Genomic DNA, 19,429 nt, shown 5'->3' with positions numbered 1-19,429 from the left:
AAAAGAGTCTACAACTGAATTTCGTTTTGCATCCCTGTGTTGCATAATGACAATAAACAATCCTTGAAAAATACATTATATGAAGATGCAGGACGTTTTTCATAAGGAATTTGCTATTTGCTAACATAGTCTATCAGCTCAAACCTGTATAGCTTTTATTTTAAGGGAAAGGCCTAAGGACACAGAATCAAGTGGAGCTAGTTCAGAGCTTTAATTGTTGTTGCGGCTATTGAAGCTTGCCAGTGCCTGACTTGGCAGCAACCTTAAGGAATTGTTGGTTGAAAAGATCCTTTTTTCTGGCTTGGTGGGACTCCTGACTCCTCAGAGGAGAATGCTACTACAGCCTGCCTGCTCTCAGGAGAGGAGACCATAGAGAAGGACTTTTGGTTTGTCTCAGAGAAGTTCTGGGAAACTGTCATACGACTCACAATAGAATCATGCAGAGGCCGTAAAGTTCAACTATCCAGATTACAACACAACCACAACTAACACCACGTTAGCGTTATTATCATCCCACCCCTACACAACCACCACTTATCATGTGACCAAAGTACTTGGATCATGTGATGACACCTCCCCATTTTCTCAGTAGTTTCTTGTTCACTCTGTTGATTTTGGGATGTAAAAGGCTTGTTCTGAGCAGCTGTATTATTGCTTTTCTACTTTAAAAAAAATACTTTTATTACAGAGCACATTTGCTGCTCTTAAATGTTACTAGTTCCTGGTTTCGTCTATGACTAAACTGAATATCTTTGAGTCGTGGACAAACAATACTTTTAAAGATGTCATCTTGGGCTTTGAGAGCATTTTTCACTATTTTCTTGCATTTTAAAAAGACAAAACAACTATTCGATTAACTGAGAAAATAATCAACAGATTAATCAACATTAAAACTAATCATTAGTGGCAGCCTTAATTGAGATGTTGATTGTAGAAGCTACTTACAAAAGACATATGGAGGAATTCAGCAACACATTTCTTGAGTAATGGCTCCTTTTCCTCGGACAATCTCATCTAAATGTTTGGGCAATTCTTTTGTTTTGTTGTTTTCTTGTATATATGCATGGGTTTTGATGGCATAGTTGCCCATCAGCCACTACAATAAGGCTCACTGTAGTGGCTGAACCCATGCATATACAAGAAAACAACATTTGAATAGCTGTCCACTGCAGTGACCTCTATGCATGAAAGGGTTTAACCTCTTTTCAATGAAATTGGTTAAAATAGCAGCAAGCAACTAAGCAAGCTAGAGAGAGCAAAAGAGCTGAAAGGATAGGGATTATTATATACATACAGTACCAGTCAAAAGTTTGGACATACAGTACCAGTCAAAAGTTTGGACACACCTTCTCATTCAACTACATCTAAAATATAAAACATATTCTGGTTTGTTGAGCATTTGTTTGTTTACCACATAATTCCATATGTGTTCCTTCATAGTTTGGATGTCTTCAATATTAATCTACAATGTAGAAAAATAAAATAAAATAAAAATAAAAATAAAGAAAAACCATTGAATGAGAAGGTGTGTCCAAACTTTTGACTGGTACTGTATATATATATATATATATATATATATATATATATATATATATATATATATATATAGTATATACAGTATGCATAGTTTGTTGAGCATTTGTTTACCACATAATTCCATATGTGTTATAAAATGTATTAAAAATAAAGAAAAAAACCATTGAATGAGAAGGTGTGTCCAAACTTTATAACTGTACTATAAAATAATAGAAAAATATATATATATATATATATATATATATACACATATATATATATATTGGACTTTAAATTCATGATAATGTAATCCTGAAGGGGTTTGGCGGCTCCTCCTCCCCACCAGGGGGCGACAGCGAGCTGCGAGCGAAGAAGAAGCAGCGTCACCACCAACCACCAACCACCGAAGAAGAGAGAAATGCATGGGTTGTCATGTGTCATGCAGTCTGACTGGTGGTCAGCTGACAAGCCGGGGTCGCTTATGTTTACTTTCTTTTGTCCGGCGCGTTAAACCTGCGTTTGTCTCTGAATGAATGCAGCGGTATGCTTCATCCAGGAGAACCATGGTAGTCGTCAACTCGGTGCTGAAGCTGTTACAGAGGCAGACCTACACCTGTTTGTCCCATCGGTATGGGCTCTACATCTGCTTCGGGGGGCTCGTTCTCATGATCGTTTCCGCCTTCCAGTTTGGAGAGGTGAGCTTCTGCTATGTTCTTAACTCCAGAGACTTAAAGGCAGACCATTTTATTGTTGTTATTATTATTATTGTTGTTATTGCTGCTGAGGTGCAGTCCCACCAGATTACACTAAAAAAAACTCCAAACCTATGACAGTCCACCCCTTTTGTAACTCAACCTTTCTTGTTGAGGAAGATGTTTAAGTTCAGATTGTGTGTTTTTTGTTTTTGTTTTTGCAATTTAATATTTGCTTAACTGAAGTTCCTAAAGATCCCCCAAAGTCTAATTGTACAAGGTGTTCTTGTGCAAATACTGAGTGAACAAAGAAACCATGTGTGGTTTTTGAGTGTGGTTTGGTTTGGCCCTGTCTGTATGTAAGAAAGGGGATGTAGCAACTAGAGCAAATGCTTGTAACTTCATGTGCCCCCTTCTTTCCATACAGGTGGTGGTGGAGTGGAGTCGAGACCAGTATCATGTGCTGTTTGACTCCTACAGAGACAATGTGGGTGGGAAATCTTTCCAAAGCAGGTGAGTGGAAGACAGCATTTATTCTTCCAATGAACTCATCACAACCAAAAGCATACATGAGTTTCACTATTGTGTCAGTCCTTTAATTAGACAGATGTCATAAATGCTGTATGTAGCTGACTATTTTTTTTACAGTATAAGTGCCAAAACATCTTGTTTGGGACTCAGAAGTAAAAATCCAATCGTATTCACAAATGTTAATGTGAAATTGTGTGCCCACTTTCTGCAAAAACCTTATTTCGAGCCACACAGGACTGTGTGTACCCTTCCCTTAAGAGAAAAATCTGAAATAACAAGGACGACGTGTAACCATGCATGAAGAAAAACGAATCCAGACACGCTGGGGAGAGAAACGGGGTCACGGCTTTGCAGTTTCACTATTGTCTTGAGTGATGTGCGAGTTTCTTTTTTTGCAGGCTCTGTCTGCCCATGCCTATTGATGTGGTGTACACATGGGTGAACGGCACAGACATGGCTCTTCTGAAGGAACTGAAGACGGTCAAAGAGCAACTGGAGGAGGAACAGAGAGCTCTGAGGTAGCTATGACCCCGCTGTCTATGCAGATGTAGTGTTGAAGTGACACTTAATAAATGTAGGTTGCGACCCAATCAATTATATATATAACCCTTTATTTTTTTGCATTAAGTCTTGCAGTTGTGCAGGATATTGTCATAGACTTCAATTTCCACAGGAATACAGTGAGAATTAGCATACAAGTTGAGCTGTAGCATTATCATTTTCACTTTGATTGGCTTGTTCAGACATTGCCCCAGAGGAAGGAGGAGGGAATCTTAGATCAAAGGTTAGATTAACTCTGGAGGAGCAAGTCCCTGGTTTTTTTTAGTGTCAATACAGTGCTGTTCATTGTTACTACTGTAGGTTGTATATGGTGAAAATAATATGAATTCCCATTTCTGTTGCACACAGGGAACACCTGGGGAAAAATGCAAGTGAGACAACTGAAGTGCCAAAAGAGAGGTGAGCCTGAAGATATGTGAATGGGGTGTGAAGCTGTACAACATAATTCATCTCCTCCACATTACTTTTATTAATCTAATAATGTTAACATTGTTTTTTTGCCTTTCAAACCACTGGCAAATGGCTGTTAAAGGCACAATGAAACTGCAGGGTGAGGATTTTATGTTGAAACAGGAAGTTGGTGTGGGTTAAACCACAGGCAGAACTTATAACTGAAGTATAAACTTGTGGGATATCAGTTATTTGATAGAGGCATAAGAGGCCCAGCATTGTTCATAACTGATTGTTCATGATTGATTGTGATTTGTATATGCAGCATTCTTTGTGTGAAGGAAAAGCTATTGGATGTTAATCAAACATTTATATTATTCTTGGCATCTCTTTTGCAAAACAAGTGTACACAGCTGCTTGACCTGTCTGACAAGTTAGAAGAGCGCTATTACATTTCACACCGACTCAGAGATGATCATCTTTGGGCGGCGATGTGAAACTTAAATTGAACCACAATGAAGATTGAAGTTCAAGATAGGGGATTTAATTTGTTCAACACCAACATGTTAGGTTGACAAAGCGTCTCTGTCTTTCTCATCTTCTCCCACCTCTCTTTCTATCAAGATTAAAAGCCCATCTGTGAGTTTTAACCGCAGACACAAAGAGGGTTTCGATGCAACGTTTCAACAAAGGAAGCCGTTTGCTGAACCTGTGAATTTGACTCATTTCACATACATGTTTGAGTTTAAGTGCAAAACCATAAAGTGCGAGTAGGTGGTCATCTGGAGTGAGTGCACAAGATAAAGATGCATTGAGTAAATCTTTTTTTTTTTTGGTCTTGTTTTCAGTGTTAAGCCAGAATGTCTGCTGTCCCACTGCATCATAGCGCCCATGTTGGCCCTGGACCCGGCTCTGCCAGCCAACATCACACTCAAAGAGCTGCCGTCGCTTTCTTCCTCCTTCTCCGCTGCCCAAGAGCTGCTGCTGATGAACAAAGCCTTCCACACGGCCACCACCGTCTCTGTGGTTGTCTTCCATTCGCAGGCTGAGGGTAAAAACACACAAATAGAATTCAGAAACACCCATTTCCGACAACAAATAAGGGCAAACATTTGGCAGGAAAGGACGCTCCCTACATGATTCATAGTGGGATGTTATAACTGAACCAAGCGGGATTATTATCACTGAGATATGAACCTTTATTTACACTGCAAAATATGATATTTGCTGTGTAATAAATGAGTAACTAGAACATGAGGATGCTGCAAAGGTGGGACAAGAAACCTGTATTACCAGTAACAGAAGCAGCATGAATAATCAATACAATGAAACTGAGAGTATTCTATTGCTAATTTGGCTCTTAAGACTTTACTCTAATGTCGCTTTATGCATATGTATGTGTGTACGTGTGTCAAATATTAAACTATATCTTTACACCTGAAGATTTAGTTTGGCTCACAATTAATACATTGTTTTTTTTACAGCTGATAAAGCCCTTACAGATGTGTCCAAAGAAGACCAGAAGTTCTCTGTGTCAAGATGTTACCTGGTGAGTTTATAACAGTTACATCAACTGTTAAGTGCATGTTGAATTTATGAAACTATGAACATATATCCTCAGCATATCCTCCTGTCTTCTTTGTACATTACACAGCTCTTTATCATATTTACGATTACAGAATGACTGACCAGTGTTATTAAAGATCACAGGGTGTTGTTGTGGTATATTGAAATGAACCTCTTTGCCGTGTGTTCTGCAGACGACAGATAAAGAGGCTCCGGGTTTGATCCGCATGCAGTCTCTGGCCTACCTGAGCGGCTTCCCGGCAACCTATAAGGAAACGGAGCAGCTGAGAGTCAAACTGCCGTCTGTCATAACCAATAAGATCAAACAGGTAAGACGTTTTTGTATAGCTAATTATGATTAATATAACTTAATAGATTATTAATAATTACTAGGGATGTCTGATCTAAGTCTCCTCCTTATATTAAATTCAATATTGCTTAAATATCTGACACATTAAAAGAAGCTGTCTAAGTTCTGCCTAATTTCTAAGAGCTACTTGGTCCAAAATACTGACTCGGGACGTCTCTACTTATTACTTAATTATTAGTTTATATTTAGGTTTATTTTATTAATGTAATTCCTTTCTTGATTTATTGAATAAGAGCTTTATTTCTCAAAGATCTTTTGGAAGTGGTTTCAGTGTTGTGGTCAAAAGTTACTTTAACATAACTGAGCTTTGCCACCAGATGTCACTCTTACAGCGTCCTATCACAGAGCTGAATGGATGTTGCGTACTGCAGACATTTACTGTACACTTCTGCACAAATTAAGATCTTTTTATACATCCCAGCAGCATCGTAATCCGAGAAAGGGCTAAACACAAATGTCAGAACCTCCTTGGAGCGGAGGTTGCACTGTCCTGCTAAATATGGCCTTTTTCTATTTTGAACAGTAACGTTGTGAAGTGGATAAAGGGCCTTTGTTTAGCTCGGCGGCTTGTGTAACTAATAATTTTCTCTAATCAGAAGTCTGCTTCATATTTTGAGAGGGAGGAATGCCACTAACAAGCATGGATTATTCCAAAAATAATCAAAGAAAACAAAACAGTGCAGCTGAGTGGCCCTGTCACACCAGTAGACGGTCAGGACGGACATGAGTCAACCGTTTGTCCCGTCTTCCAATAATATACTCACATGGTTGATTAGATTTAATAGGTGACGGATTAGGTAACATCTTTCGTAACTGCCTTTGTATACTAAAAGCAAAACAAAGGTGTTCTACAGCAGCTTTACGGTATCAGTAAGCTCTTAAGGAGCATGAAGGGTGATTAGTCCTTAAGTCAAAGTCTTAAAAACCTCCAACAACTGTATTTTATACGTAAAACAATTAGTAAATCAATCAATTTGTGGCTCGACAGAATCAATGTGTTATTTTTAAGCTAAAATTCAAATTGTGTAGTGATTCAAATCAATGCAGTTGTTTTTTTAAGACAAATATTCAGTGTGAAATAAATAAAATGTATATAAGAAATATTAACAGAAGCAAAATGCGTCAAAATAAAGCAGAATACAATTATTTAAAAAAATAATTAAAACGTGCAGTTTATTCATGTCTTTCTTTCAAAAGTATAATTCTTTGTATGTTAAAACAGATACAGCTCAGAAAGGTGGCTTGATGATTCTTTAACCACTGTGGTAATTGTATGCTTTTTTAGCAATTTCTTGAAATGTCAGGCATGTGGAAAACAAAAAAATACCTTCTTTTTTTTCCTCATCCTTTTAAGTTATACACCAGGAACCAACCCAGTAGGTATACTATAACAAAAGGTGGGAAAAAAGATCACAATCAACCAATAAATAATGAGTTACACTTGGTTGTTTCTTTTTTCAAATGGGTCTTCATCTCAATTTCAGATAGCATAAAAAAAAATCTGCAACTCAAATTTGAAGCTACCCTGATTATAACCATAATGTACTTTACATAATAACACTTTATATCATAGTCGCATATTTACAACTGTTCATGAGTACAAACAGGTGAAGAAGAAGCTTCAGTGGAGTCTTTGTATGTGATGACATAGAGGTTAACAGTGTTTAACCCACATATCATCACCAAACCCAGTTGTCCCATCATTCCCTGCATTTGTCTCCAAGTTCGTGGTTTGCAGTGTAACCTGGTAGGTCATGTGATAATAGCCGGCGGCATTCGGGCTGTAACCTTAGCTAGCGATTGCGGGGGGGGGGTTAACATTAGAACAACTGTTTGGAGTGGCGCGGCGCCAGCCAGCACACTGAAAGGTCACGAGGATTTTACAAGACCGTCCCTGCACTCTTGGACACGCCCCGTCATCTCACAGACGTTTGAGTTTGTTCTGGTTTTACCTGTTTGGAGTTCAAGTTTTAATCTTTTATGAGTTGAACAAGCTGGGTGCTGCGGGATTACAAGTTTGGGTTTGGTGTGGGAGTAAAGATGATACCGGGATATGTGAAGCCACAAAGAGTCCAGAATGGAAAGTGTGTGTGTGTGGGTGTGTTTGGCGATTAAGGCTGGAGGGATTCAAGGTCCACGGGGGCCGCCACACAATACACACTTTGTGTTTCAAGGTGTTTCCTGGTGTTGCCAGGCCGATTCTGTGAAACAGGGATGATGTGCATGGTGTGGAGTGAGAGGGTCTAGCGCTGTGAGATGGACAGTATTTATAGCTGGTGTTAGACCGTGCGCTATGGTGATGAAAGCTGCCCCACAACCCGGATCATCTGCCCCCAGTGTTAGTGTACAAGACTGCTGATGTGTTTGTATTAGCGTATATTTTTATGTGTTCGCGGTTGTCCACACGGTGTCTCATCTCCACTACGAAACAAGATTCAAAGGGTTTTTGTTTCTCACGTAGTATGTGCATGTGCAGTGCCACAGTATAGAATGTAATATAATAATTGGAATACAAGTTAATAGAAGAATGAGGAAAAAGAAGGATAAAGATGCAAAGGTAAACAATTAAACATATTTAATATTATTATTCATTATTAAAATGCTTAAGTGTTAAGTGTAGGTGGGCTGTGCATTTTTTTCAGATTATAAAAATGGGCATTTATCACAGTAAGAGGGCAAACATACTGTAAAATTTAGTGCGTGCTTGAGGGCATATAAGCAAATATGAAGGGCGTTTCCTTATTTGGCCGGAAATGAGCTGTGAAACCTCTTTGCATTTAGTATATTGATTTTTAAATTCGGCTGCTCCTTTCATTTTCAATTAACCCGCTGATTATTTTTAGCCTATTGTATGTCAGTAAGTGTAAAGAATGAGTGAAGAATGCCAATCAAAAGATCCCAGAGCCAAAAGTGATGTCTTGTTCCGCAAATAAATATTTTTCTCTCCTTCCGTGCGTTGCAAAAGGACAGGCGATGCAGGATGACGCAGCTTCAGCTCAGTTGTGCTGCACGCCACTACAACATCTCAATCCACATGCTCAAACAGATCACTCAACACAAGGTTAATCAGATTACTCACAGAGTCAACTATTTTTTTTTTTTCTTGACTAATTACATTTTGTGTTGCCTCCGCAGTGACATACAGCGATCAGACTAAAACATGGGACATATAAATACTGTGGTGAGGAACAACTGATGAATTCAAATGAAAGGAAATTGGAAGAATAGGAAATTACTTTGTGGGCCAGATGTAAAAATATATATAAACATGTTATGAAATTGTCTCACAGGCCAGATCTTGCAGTTTGAGACCCTTGATTTAGACAATAAAATGCGGGACAATAGTGAAAACTGCCCATCACAATGTCCCAGAGCAGAGGGTTAACAAAATCAAAAATCATTTCAGTTGTAGTTTGATTGCGACTTGGTTAATAATTATGTGCCATGTGTCTGTATATAATAGTTTAACACATGCTTGCATGTAGGTGCGGACGCTTTGTGTGCGTGTGTTGGAGCATTTTCAGGGCTATAAAGGAGAGCTATAATAAAGACGGCAACGCGATCTGGGGCTTGCTGTCTCCCGGCTGCTCCCCACAGCTAATCCTCCTCACCTAAAAACAGGAGCAGAGGAAAAACAAAACAAAGGAGTCAGGTTCAATGTGAGATGTTTGGGTTCAGTGTGCGATGATGGAGTGAGACGGGGGGGAGTCTTTTTTCCAGGGAAGCTTAGAGTTTAAGAGAGGTGAGACAGATTGTCTGAAATGGGCAAGGCCAGGGGTATCTCCTACGCACACACACACACACACACACACACACACACACACACACACACACACACACACACACACACACACACACACACACACACACACACACATTGCTCTGTCTGCAGCAGCCAGCAGATGCCGCCACACAAGCGTCATAGCTGCTTTGGATTTGATCTCCGTGGCTACAGGGTCAGAGGTCAACCCCGTCAGTCTTGTCCTTTTTTATTGCTAGACTTCCAGAATTCTTCCTGTCCCCATGATACACTGATGAAGGTCTCTTTCCCAAGCCTGGGTGAACTGAGGGTGAACAAGGTTGCTGAGCATTTAAAAAGAGAGAAATTGCTATTTAGGATGTTCCCACTGTATGTGGTGATTTTTGATTTACAAGGGGCACCCCATGTGATCTTACAGGGAACTTTGCCTACTCTGAGAACTTTTGCTTTTGAGTTTGAAAACAGTATCCAGCTACAAGCAGTCTGGTTTATACTCAAAGTCAAAAGTAGTATACTTTTTTATTAAGTCCTTCTCTAATATGTCCACAACGCTTCATGAGAATGTAATCCCAAATCACTTGAGTACTCCTTCAGGCAGTTAACCCTTACTGTTTATTTTTTTCCTCAGTTTGAGTTGTACTCTGAGGCCAGCATCGCCCTGCTCCACCTGAATACCCCGCAGGACTTCACCGATCTGACCCAGCAGGCCAAGAAGAATCTGACCCTGGACGGAAAAGAGTTAACCATCAGCCCTGGCTACTTGTTCTGGGACCTCACCGCCATCTCACAGGTGCGACTGATCCTCCCCCTTAAACATGTCCATTGGGAGCTATAATGTCACTTAGAATACATGCTAAATATTTATGGTTTTCCCCTCCAGTCCAAACAGGATGAAGATGTTTCAGCCAGCCGGTTTGAGGACAACGAGGAGCTCCGCTATTCGCTGCGCTCTGTGGAGCAACATGCCCCCTGGGTGCGACACATCTTCATCGTCACTAACGGGCAGATTCCCTCCTGGCTCAACTTGGATAACCCCAGAGTTACAGTTGTCACACATCAGGTAAAAGTTAAACCTCAGCCTCTCCCACACTGCAGTCTTAAACTGGGATGTGTGGTTAGCTTATTTTTACTGACTCTTAACCCAATGTCATGTCTTTAAAAGCAAGTAGAAAAGTACCAAACAGCTAAATAACATATTGGGGTGAACCTGACCCCAAAACAGCAGTTAAACTGTGCTTGTTCTGTTTATATTAACAAGCTTTAACTATGCTTATACAATCAAACAGACAAACTCATTTCCTGAAATTTCTTTTTGAGACACTCGTGAAAACTGTGCTTTGTATAGGTTACAAATAAAATGTGAATTATATAACATAAATATATATATTTTCTTTGACTTTCAGGATATCTTCCTGAACAACAGCCACCTTCCCACTTTCAGCTCCCCTTCCATAGAGACCCACATCCACCGTATCCCAGGGCTCTCTCAGAAGTTCATTTACCTCAACGATGACGTGATGTTTGGCAAAGACGTCTGGCCGGACGACTTCTACAGCCACTCCAAAGGACAGAAGGTGTGAATGCTTCATAACAAAGTGCTCACCGGGAGTTTGACTTTGAAATTTGTGGCGCAGTTTTCTGGTTTAATACAATGTACCGGCTGCTTCATGCAAGTAACTTTAAATTGAGATTAAAAGTACATTCTTTTCTTTCCTCACTTGCCTGCAGGTGTATCTCACCTGGCCCGTCCCCAACTGTGCTGAGGGCTGCCCAGGATCTTGGATCAAAGATGGCTACTGTGACAAAGCCTGCAACAACTCCGCCTGTGACTGGGATGGAGGAGACTGCCTCGGTAAAGAGATTAACTCTATCACTTCTCCTGTGCAAATATGCTAATTTGTTTAATTTGTGTCTAATATGTTTGTTTGTTTTCTCTTGACAGGTGCAGCGGGAAACAGTCGGTTCGTTGCTGGGGTCGGCGGTGGCGGGGCCGGTGGAGCTGGCGGACAGTTGTGGCAGTTCGCGGGCGGTTTAGGAGGTCTTGGGGGAACGTCGTACTGTAATCAAGGCTGTGCCAACTCCTGGCTGGCGGACAAGTTCTGTGACCAAGCCTGCAATGTTCTCTCCTGTGGTTTTGATGTGGGAGACTGTGGCCAAGGTGAGTTAAACGAAAAGTAATATAATAAAAGGAGAGACACATTATTGGTGTTGGTCTTGTCAAAGGATTTGTGGGATTAATAGCCTTAACATGTATACGTTTCTGTTGTAGAGCACTTTGGCGAGCTGCATCATGTGACCCTTATGAGGAATCGGAGCCTGTACACCCTCCCGGTAGGTGAAACTAAGCCATATTTTAGCTTCGACAGACTGGCCCGCAGAGTCTCCCACGCACACGTCAGTGACAACCCGGCGCTCCGCCACACCTCCGTCGCCAACAAATGGAAGACCATTCACCTGCTGCTCCACCCGGGCCACAACGGTACCCAGATCCAGTACAATCTCACTTTCCAGAGAGAAGACGACACAGAGTTCATAATGACCTTTAGTGTAGGGGTCGACACCCGCGAGGTGCCTCAGGCCAACGTGTCCCAGGCTGCGAGCAAAGACGAGGACGACAAAGACCCAAAGCCGACCCCGACTGCAGAGCCACCGGTCCCGTTCTCCGATATTCCTGAGGACAAACGGGGCCCTAAGATCCAGAAGATGTTGCCAGGGGAACTTCTGAATGTCATAGAAGTGCCTTCGCTGAATGTGTCCCTTCTACCAGCTGCTGTGCAAAGTGAGCTGCAAAAGCTGGAGGAGAAGCTTCTGATCGGGGACATTACTATGAAGGGTTATAACATGACAAAGGCTGAACTTCTAAAAAATTACAATACACTGGCTCAAGAGCAACAGAAGGGTGCAGAAAAGGTCCAGGGAAAGCCTTATAAAGACTTGGAGGGAGAGCAGTTGGAAGGAAAACCACCCGTGGAAGAGAAAGCGAGACATATCATTCAGATAATTCAGGACTCAAAAGAGGAAATGTCCAGGAAAGACGTGGCTGTCACTCATTTTATTCCCGTCCAAACTGATGATAAGCATGAGAACCTAAATCCCCCACATTATAATCTAAAAGCTGCGATAGAGAGGCCCATGACTTCCAAACTGCTAGACAGTATCTCCAAAACCAAGAGCGTGGAGAGTCAGGCAGAGCCAGAGGACGCTGTCGGAGGAGCTCCTTTCGGGAGGAGACTTCAACACTTCATCTCCTCAGACAGAGGCTTCCTGCCGTGGGAGAGGAGGAAATACTTCCAGAAGTTACTTGAGGTAAGTTAAGCCTAAAACTTTCACTTTTCCACTCAAGCATTTAGATTTCTTTGATAAATAAACTCTTTGTTTTGATTCTACAGGAAGAGGAGCGCCTGCAGAGAGAATTGTCGTACGACGCCGACGGTGCCGCCACGGGTCGAAGGCTGCAGGACACTTTTGCCGACTCGCTGCGCTACGTCAACAAGCTGCTCAACGGCCAGTTTGGATTCACGTCCCGCAAAGTCCCCGCCCACATGCCTCACATGATCGACCGCCTCATCATGCAGGAGCTGCAGGACATGTGAGTGCGTTACGGATCCGTTGGTACGGTATTTCCTAAAGAGGCGACATCTCAAACTGCTCTGCGCTCTTTTCTTCAGATTCCCAGAGGAGTTTGACAAGACATCGGCCCACCGCGTTCGTCACTCGGAGGACATGCAGTTCGCCTTCTCGTACTTCTACTTCCTGATGAGTGCTCAGCAGCAGCTCAACGTATCCGAGGTGTTCGACGAGATCGACACGGACCACTCGGGCGTCCTGTCCGACCGAGAGATTCGAACTCTGGCCACAAGGATCCACGAGCTGCCACTCAGCCTCCAGGTCCGTCCTGGCTTTGATAGATCTTCTACCGGAGACTCGTCACATGATAGATTACAAGATTTCTTGCGGTTTTGAAGTGTGTAATATTTCTCTGTTGCACTTTCTAGGACTTGACAGGCCTGGAGCAGATGTTGATAAACTGCTCTAAGACTCTCCCGACTAACCTGACACAGCTCCATCTGGTGAACCCAACACAGGAGGCCTACTACGACCCCAGCATGGTGAGCCACACTTGAAGTAAATGGCTCGGAATAAGAGAAAACCTCTAATTCAATCACTTAAATCCATTGCAAATGCTTTTAAATCCACAGCCTCCTGTAACAAAAGGCCTCGTCCTCCACTGCAAGCCCATCACGGAGCGCATCCAGAAAGCCTTCAGAGACCAGAACAAGTACAAGTGAGATCTTTAAGCCGTCGTTCAGTCTGAAAATGTATTTAAATTCATAATATTTCTCTGCTTAGCTTTACTTTTGCTGCTGCTAACATGTGCTCTGTTGGACAGGTTTGAGATCATGGGGGAGGAGGAGATAGCGTTCAAGATGGTGCGGACAAATGTTTCCCACGTGGTTGGCCAGTTGGATGACATTAGGAAGAATCCCAGGTGGGAAAGACCCCAGATTACTTCTCCTTTTATGAGGAATTGTTTTGCCTTTGTCATCATATTCCGTCCTTGATGCAACCAAAGTTTACCTCTAAACTGTACTAATGTCTCCATTTTAATTAATCCTTAACAGGAAGTTCATCTGCCTGAATGATAACATCGACCACACCCATAAGGACGCCGCCACGGTGAAAGCTGTGCTGAGAGACTTCTACGAGTCTATGTTTCCACTGCCATCCCAGTTTGAACTGCCAAGAGAGTACCGCAACAGATTCCTGCATATGGAAGAGCTCCAGGAGTGGTAGGATGTGAAGTTTAGAGATCATTTTTGAGTCCTTGTTGCACGTTGGGTGGTAGTTTATCGAGCTCTACTTTTTTTCCAAAAGATAAGAATGTGTGGCTGTCAGCATATGGGACAGAGCGTTGCCAGGTTGCCAGGTTTTTGTCAGGGTTCTTGCTCCTGAACTCAGGGAGCTTCAGCGGGAGAATGCCAGACTCGCATAGAGGCTTTAAAATTAGACCAAGCCGCCTCAGATCAGTCGCTAGCTGTAAGATACTTGCAAGATCATTACACAGCTGAGCCTCCCGTCTAGTCCCCTGGCTCCCCGCCACCGTCTTCTGTCTTTGAGTTAGTAAAGTAACGGCCAGATGGCGTTGGGTGATGTCACCTTGTCGCCCTGTTGCCCTCTGCATATTGTATGTTTCCTTCTTGTTACATCACAGCACAACTAGCCTCCCCTCCTGGGAGACGTGCCAAATGTTGTTTCTTTATTTGCACCTGCTGCTGTCGGACGCCGTCGTTTTACTTAAAACTAACCAATTTGTGTTTTTTCTCGCAGGCGAGTTTATCGGGACAAGCTGAAGTTCTGGACGCACTGTGTCCTCGTGACGCTCGTCATCTTCACCATCATGTCCTTCTTTGCTGAACAGGTCGGTTTGTCCAGCTCCGACCACACACAGTTTTATTTACGCATTCAGTTAAAGACACCCGGACATTCGCTCACACAGCTCTCCGTTTCCATGATTCACACTTGAGCTATGATTCAAACCTTCGCTACCGAAGTTCCAATCAGAGGTGCATCCGTCTCATGTGTTGCGCTAGTATGAGCCGCCAAGCCAGAACCTGACTTAACAGAAATGAAAGACGCCCAGCAGTCCTCCGAAAAACGCAAGTCTTTGTTGACTTGGATCAGACAGTACTCGTATTTGCCTCAGACATCCTTGTTGCCAGATAAGCCGGATTAATATCGGAAAGAAGATCCAAAGAACACATAATAAAATCACAAAATAAATCACGATAGTCTTTCCTGTCAAATTCCTCCAATAAGGTACTTTAAAAGAAATGCCAGGAAATGTTTGACAAATACAACTTGACCACAGTTTGACATTGAGCTGTTTTAGAGGCGCTTCCCTAATCCAAAGGTTTCCAGTTTCTCCTCCGCGAACACTTACGAAAGGTTAATAGTTGCGTTGACCTTTGGAGAATTTTCCCCACAGCAACTCATGGGACCAGTGTTCCCAGATAGGAATGTGTCCGGTGTCTCCGTCACCACACACAAACAGACTTTTGATGTCTTTTTGGCACCAGATGAGCCTGGCTGTCCTTCTGTCCGAGTCAATAAGACCTAGACATTTTATGAGCTTTGTACAGTTTAGAATAGAGAGGTCAGACGTGCCTATCATCAAGAGGAGGTGATCTTACTCTGCTGCCCTATTCTAAGATTATCTTTTGCTTTCTTGGGTTACATAAGGTCTAAGGGGAATTTGGTGTGAAAGTTCTTTTGAGTAACTAAGTCGATACCACGTCGATACCACTTGTATCTGTCCGTTAAAGAAGTTGCTATGGTTAGCTTAGCATAAAGACTGGAAACAGGGGGAAACTGCTAGCCTGGCTTTGTCTGAAGGGAACTAAATCCACCAACTGCAACACACAATATCTTATTTGTTTATTTGTACAAACTTCACAGTGTAAACACGATTGGTTATGTTTGGTTATGTGGTGGTGTTACACAGCATTCTGTTACCAGACCATTTATTGGCTCTTGCACAAGTTACTTTTTGCCATCAAGGAAAAAGTCTTGTTTGTAACTTAATATGAAAAAAATTCAAAACAATTGTTGTTTGTCAATGAGTTAGAACATTTCAATTAGTAAGCTTTAGAAGTGCTAGTGGTAGTAATTCTTTATATTATACTTAAGCTAACCGTAAACTGGCTGTAGATTCATATTAAACAAACATAGTAAGACTTGTATTGATCCTCTCATCTAACATAAACTCTCTTACAGAAAGCAAATGAGCTAAGTGGCGTACTTGGTTACAGCTTCAAGTGTAAACATCCCCACCCTTCTGTATCAAAGTCATCCTCTTGCTGACAGACACCACAAAGCTTTTTTTGTCTTCCCTTGGTTGCATACTGTTTCTAATCATGCCATTTTCTTTCCTCTCCTTGCAGCTGATTCTGCTAAAGCGAAAGCTGTTTCCCAGACGCAGAGTAAACATGGACAGCAACCCTGAGCGGGTGTGAAAAAAATAAAGGGAAGACTTTCCCTCTCTTCTTCTTTCTGCACTTCTAACGACATCCACCCTCTCTCTCCTGCTTGGAGAGAGGGTTCAGCCCGGGGGACTGGGTGGAAACAGGGATCTGAAGTCATCTGTGCTTGTGTTGCATCAGCACGTACAGCAGATAGACTCATGTGAGATGGTGATGAAGCATTTTTCATAAGATGATGGATGGGGCTGGCCGGTGAAAGGATTGGCAGCCAGAAAGACTAAGCCTGTGAGACTTCCTTTTCCTCCACTGGGGGAGTCTGAGGCTTTTGTACGACACACATTTGCAAGTACACAAACAAACACTCCCTCCACACTGCACCACCCTCCTCGTGTCCTGCTCTCACCATGTTTTTGATTGATGTGCTGTTAAAGGGTCAAACGTTTGACAGCAACTGGATCTAGACTAATTGTATGTGTGTGCAGTAAGCAAGTTTTACCATCAAATCCACAAACTGTTGTGTTTAAAGCTCCAACGATTGGCAGATTAATCGATCTGCAACTATTTTGATAATCATTTGTCACTTTTCAAGGAAAAATGCCAAACATTTGCTGTTACCAGCTTCTTTAATCTCAGTATTTTCTCTGTTTTTATATCACCGTTTTGTTGATTATCTTTGGGTTTTGGACTGTAGATGTCACCTTTGGGTGCTGGGAAATTGGGGTAGGCTTTTTGACAGCGACAGTAGAGAGAGAGACAGGAAACCTGGGAAATGACATGCAGAAAACGGTACGAAACAAACCGGGGAATTGTCGGCTATCTCGTCAGCCTTTGTAATTATTATTATTATTTTTATTTGTAGACAAAACGATAAATAAATAAAAAAAGGTCAGTAGATAAAAATAATCTACACCTGCCGCCCTGGTTGTGTTTGGCTTTTATCGCTATGGATACATTTTAAGGAAATGAAGGTAAAAGTACATATAGGATGAATAAAATAATAAATGTAAGTGTTGGCTGTTGTCTTTAAAAACATGGAAACTTGAAGTGCCTTCATTGTTCATTCCTGCTTGTTTGAACATTTTTGTTATCTCCTGTTGTTTTTTTTATTTTATTAATATGTCTTTTTCTAAATGTTGGCCCCGTCACCCTCATTTAGTGATTTAAAATGAGAATGAATGGGATATAGGATAATGTGATTCTTAACTTGGTACAAATGTAATTGATCGTTGGAGCTAGTTGTGAACAACCTTCCTGTATGTGTGTCCCTGTGGGACTCAACAGGCTCGCTACTGTCTGAAATTCAGACTCCCTCAGCATGATCTGTAACTTATTTTGATTGTAGTATTGTGACAGTGAGCCTGATGACTGATGCATCTGATTTGAACTGCTCCAACTATTTCCTCTGAATGTCAGTTTTACAAAGTTCTTTAATATAATGACAAATAGAGGAAGTGGCTTGTACATGCTGTCAGCATTTTACCTCAGCCATAAAAGTCTTGATAATGTACCGTAAGATGTTAGCAGGCGAGGCGATGAGTTAGATAGCTGGAGAATAAGCATCCCTCAGATTGCATCAGTTCCATGGCTCCTCTGACTAAAATAAAATGTGTCTTGGTTCAGTCATCTTGGTGTTTTTGTCATGTGTGAAATATTGTATTTTTTACCTTACTTTTTTCCGATTAAAGTTAAAAATATAAATGAGTGTCTAGCTGGGACCCCTTGTTACGTTTCAAGCGTCCACCAAAGAGACATTTGTTTTCTAAATAAACTTTTTGCACGGTTTTATTTTATTATTTTATTTGATACCCAAACAGGTAAAATTATTCAATATTTTACAAAAACAAGACTGATGAAATTCATTAAAAAATAAATTATTAGCCATTCATTTTAATACTTTAAGAAAATTTGGCTGATATGTCTGTACTTAAACTTAAAGCTAAGGTTGGTAAATATTATATAACTGAAATACCCAGCCAGCCTACTATTGTCATCTCTTTTGTAATGAAAGTAGCTTGATCCATTCATTCATTAATTTATTCATATTCATCAATTCACTCTGGCTCAAATAAATACGGGCGGCCATAGAATTCAGAGAGCTCATTCTCATTGTCAAAATCATGTAAATATTCTGCCATGACATTGAACAAGCTTTTAGATAACACTAAGCTAAGCTTTCTGTAATGTTAGACCAACACTTCAATCACTGCCCAGGTGGCACTCGCGTTTCACCGTTTTCACCGGCAACACGTCGCATCGCGAGATTTCAGAACGATACTTCTCCTTGAGCGAGACTTCCATGAGGTCGAGACACTTAAAACAATCAAAGAAAGCAGAGATAAGTTTGGTCAGACCCCTCATAACATTTCTCATTCCAAATAAAAGAAGCTCACATTATTATTATTATTATTATTACATTAATACTACTATTGTAATGAATTATAAAAATATTATGTAATTATAAGCAGATATTTCTTCAGTATAAATACTTAACCAATTATTAAAGATAAGATAAGATAATCCTTTATTAGTCCCGCAGTGGGGAAATTTGCAGGCTTAGGGTAAAGTGCACACAAGAGACATAGTAAAAGAAAGACAAGATAAAAATGAAATAAAAAAAAACAAGTATTATAAATAAGCAATAAAAAACAGTAGAAAATCAACAATAACTGAAATATTATATTTACAGACAGAAAAAACTATTATAGCTATATTGCACAGTGTATTGTATTGCACAGTGTATTAGTGTCATTGTATTAGTGTCATGTGGTCTGCTTGGAGGAGAGTTGGTTGCGCAACCTGACAGCAGCAGGAAGGAAGGACCTGCGGTTCACCGGGGGTGAAGCAACCGGTGGCTGAAGGAGCTGCACAGAGCTGCCAGAGTGTCCTGCATGGGGTGGGAGGTGTTGTTCATCAGGGATGACAGCTTGGTCATCATCCTCCTGTCTCCCACCACCTCCACCGTATCCAGTGGACACCCCAGCACACTGCTGGCCTTCCTGACAAGCTTGTTGAGTCTCTTCTTGTCAGCTGCTGAGATGCTGCTGCTCCAGCAGACCACTGCATA

The 19,429-nt window shown here is 41.4% G+C and overlaps 1 protein-coding gene across 1 annotated transcript; it reads left to right on the top strand.

Moving 5' to 3' along the window:
* The first annotated feature begins 1,932 nt into the window (after nucleotides 1–1,932).
* gnptab (N-acetylglucosamine-1-phosphate transferase subunits alpha and beta) lies at nucleotides 1,933–18,011 on the top strand. Its single transcript, XM_054624411.1, has 21 exons — nucleotides 1,933–2,210; nucleotides 2,635–2,720; nucleotides 3,137–3,256; nucleotides 3,648–3,698; nucleotides 4,538–4,740; nucleotides 5,174–5,238; nucleotides 5,450–5,584; nucleotides 10,014–10,175; nucleotides 10,266–10,445; nucleotides 10,789–10,959; nucleotides 11,114–11,237; nucleotides 11,328–11,543; nucleotides 11,655–12,691; nucleotides 12,775–12,974; nucleotides 13,054–13,273; nucleotides 13,381–13,494; nucleotides 13,585–13,670; nucleotides 13,776–13,874; nucleotides 14,008–14,175; nucleotides 14,714–14,804; nucleotides 16,327–18,011. The coding sequence occupies exons 1-21, from the start codon at nucleotides 2,049–2,051 to the stop codon at nucleotides 16,396–16,398; spliced, it is 3,762 nt and encodes a 1,253-aa protein (XP_054480386.1). The 5' UTR covers nucleotides 1,933–2,048; the 3' UTR covers nucleotides 16,399–18,011.
* The last annotated feature ends 1,418 nt before the right edge of the window (nucleotides 18,012–19,429 follow it).

Source organism: Anoplopoma fimbria, chromosome 23, assembly GCF_027596085.1.
Source record: "Anoplopoma fimbria isolate UVic2021 breed Golden Eagle Sablefish chromosome 23, Afim_UVic_2022, whole genome shotgun sequence".
In the NCBI taxonomy this organism is placed as follows: Eukaryota; Metazoa; Chordata; class Actinopteri; order Perciformes; family Anoplopomatidae; genus Anoplopoma; species Anoplopoma fimbria.
This window is presented reverse-complemented; position numbering and strand designations above follow the sequence as displayed.

Bases quoted from the DNA above. Each gene is read 5' to 3' on its own strand.
- gnptab (XM_054624411.1), top strand. From the start codon at position 2,049: ATGCAGCGGTATGCTTCATCCAGGAGAACCATGGTAGTCGTCAACTCG. The intron at 10,176-10,265 runs GTGCGACTGATC...TTTCCCCTCCAG, and splicing joins ACCTCACCGCCATCTCACAG to TCCAAACAGGATGAAGATGT. The intron at 13,671-13,775 runs GTGAGATCTTTA...TCTGTTGGACAG, and splicing joins AGAGACCAGAACAAGTACAA to GTTTGAGATCATGGGGGAGG.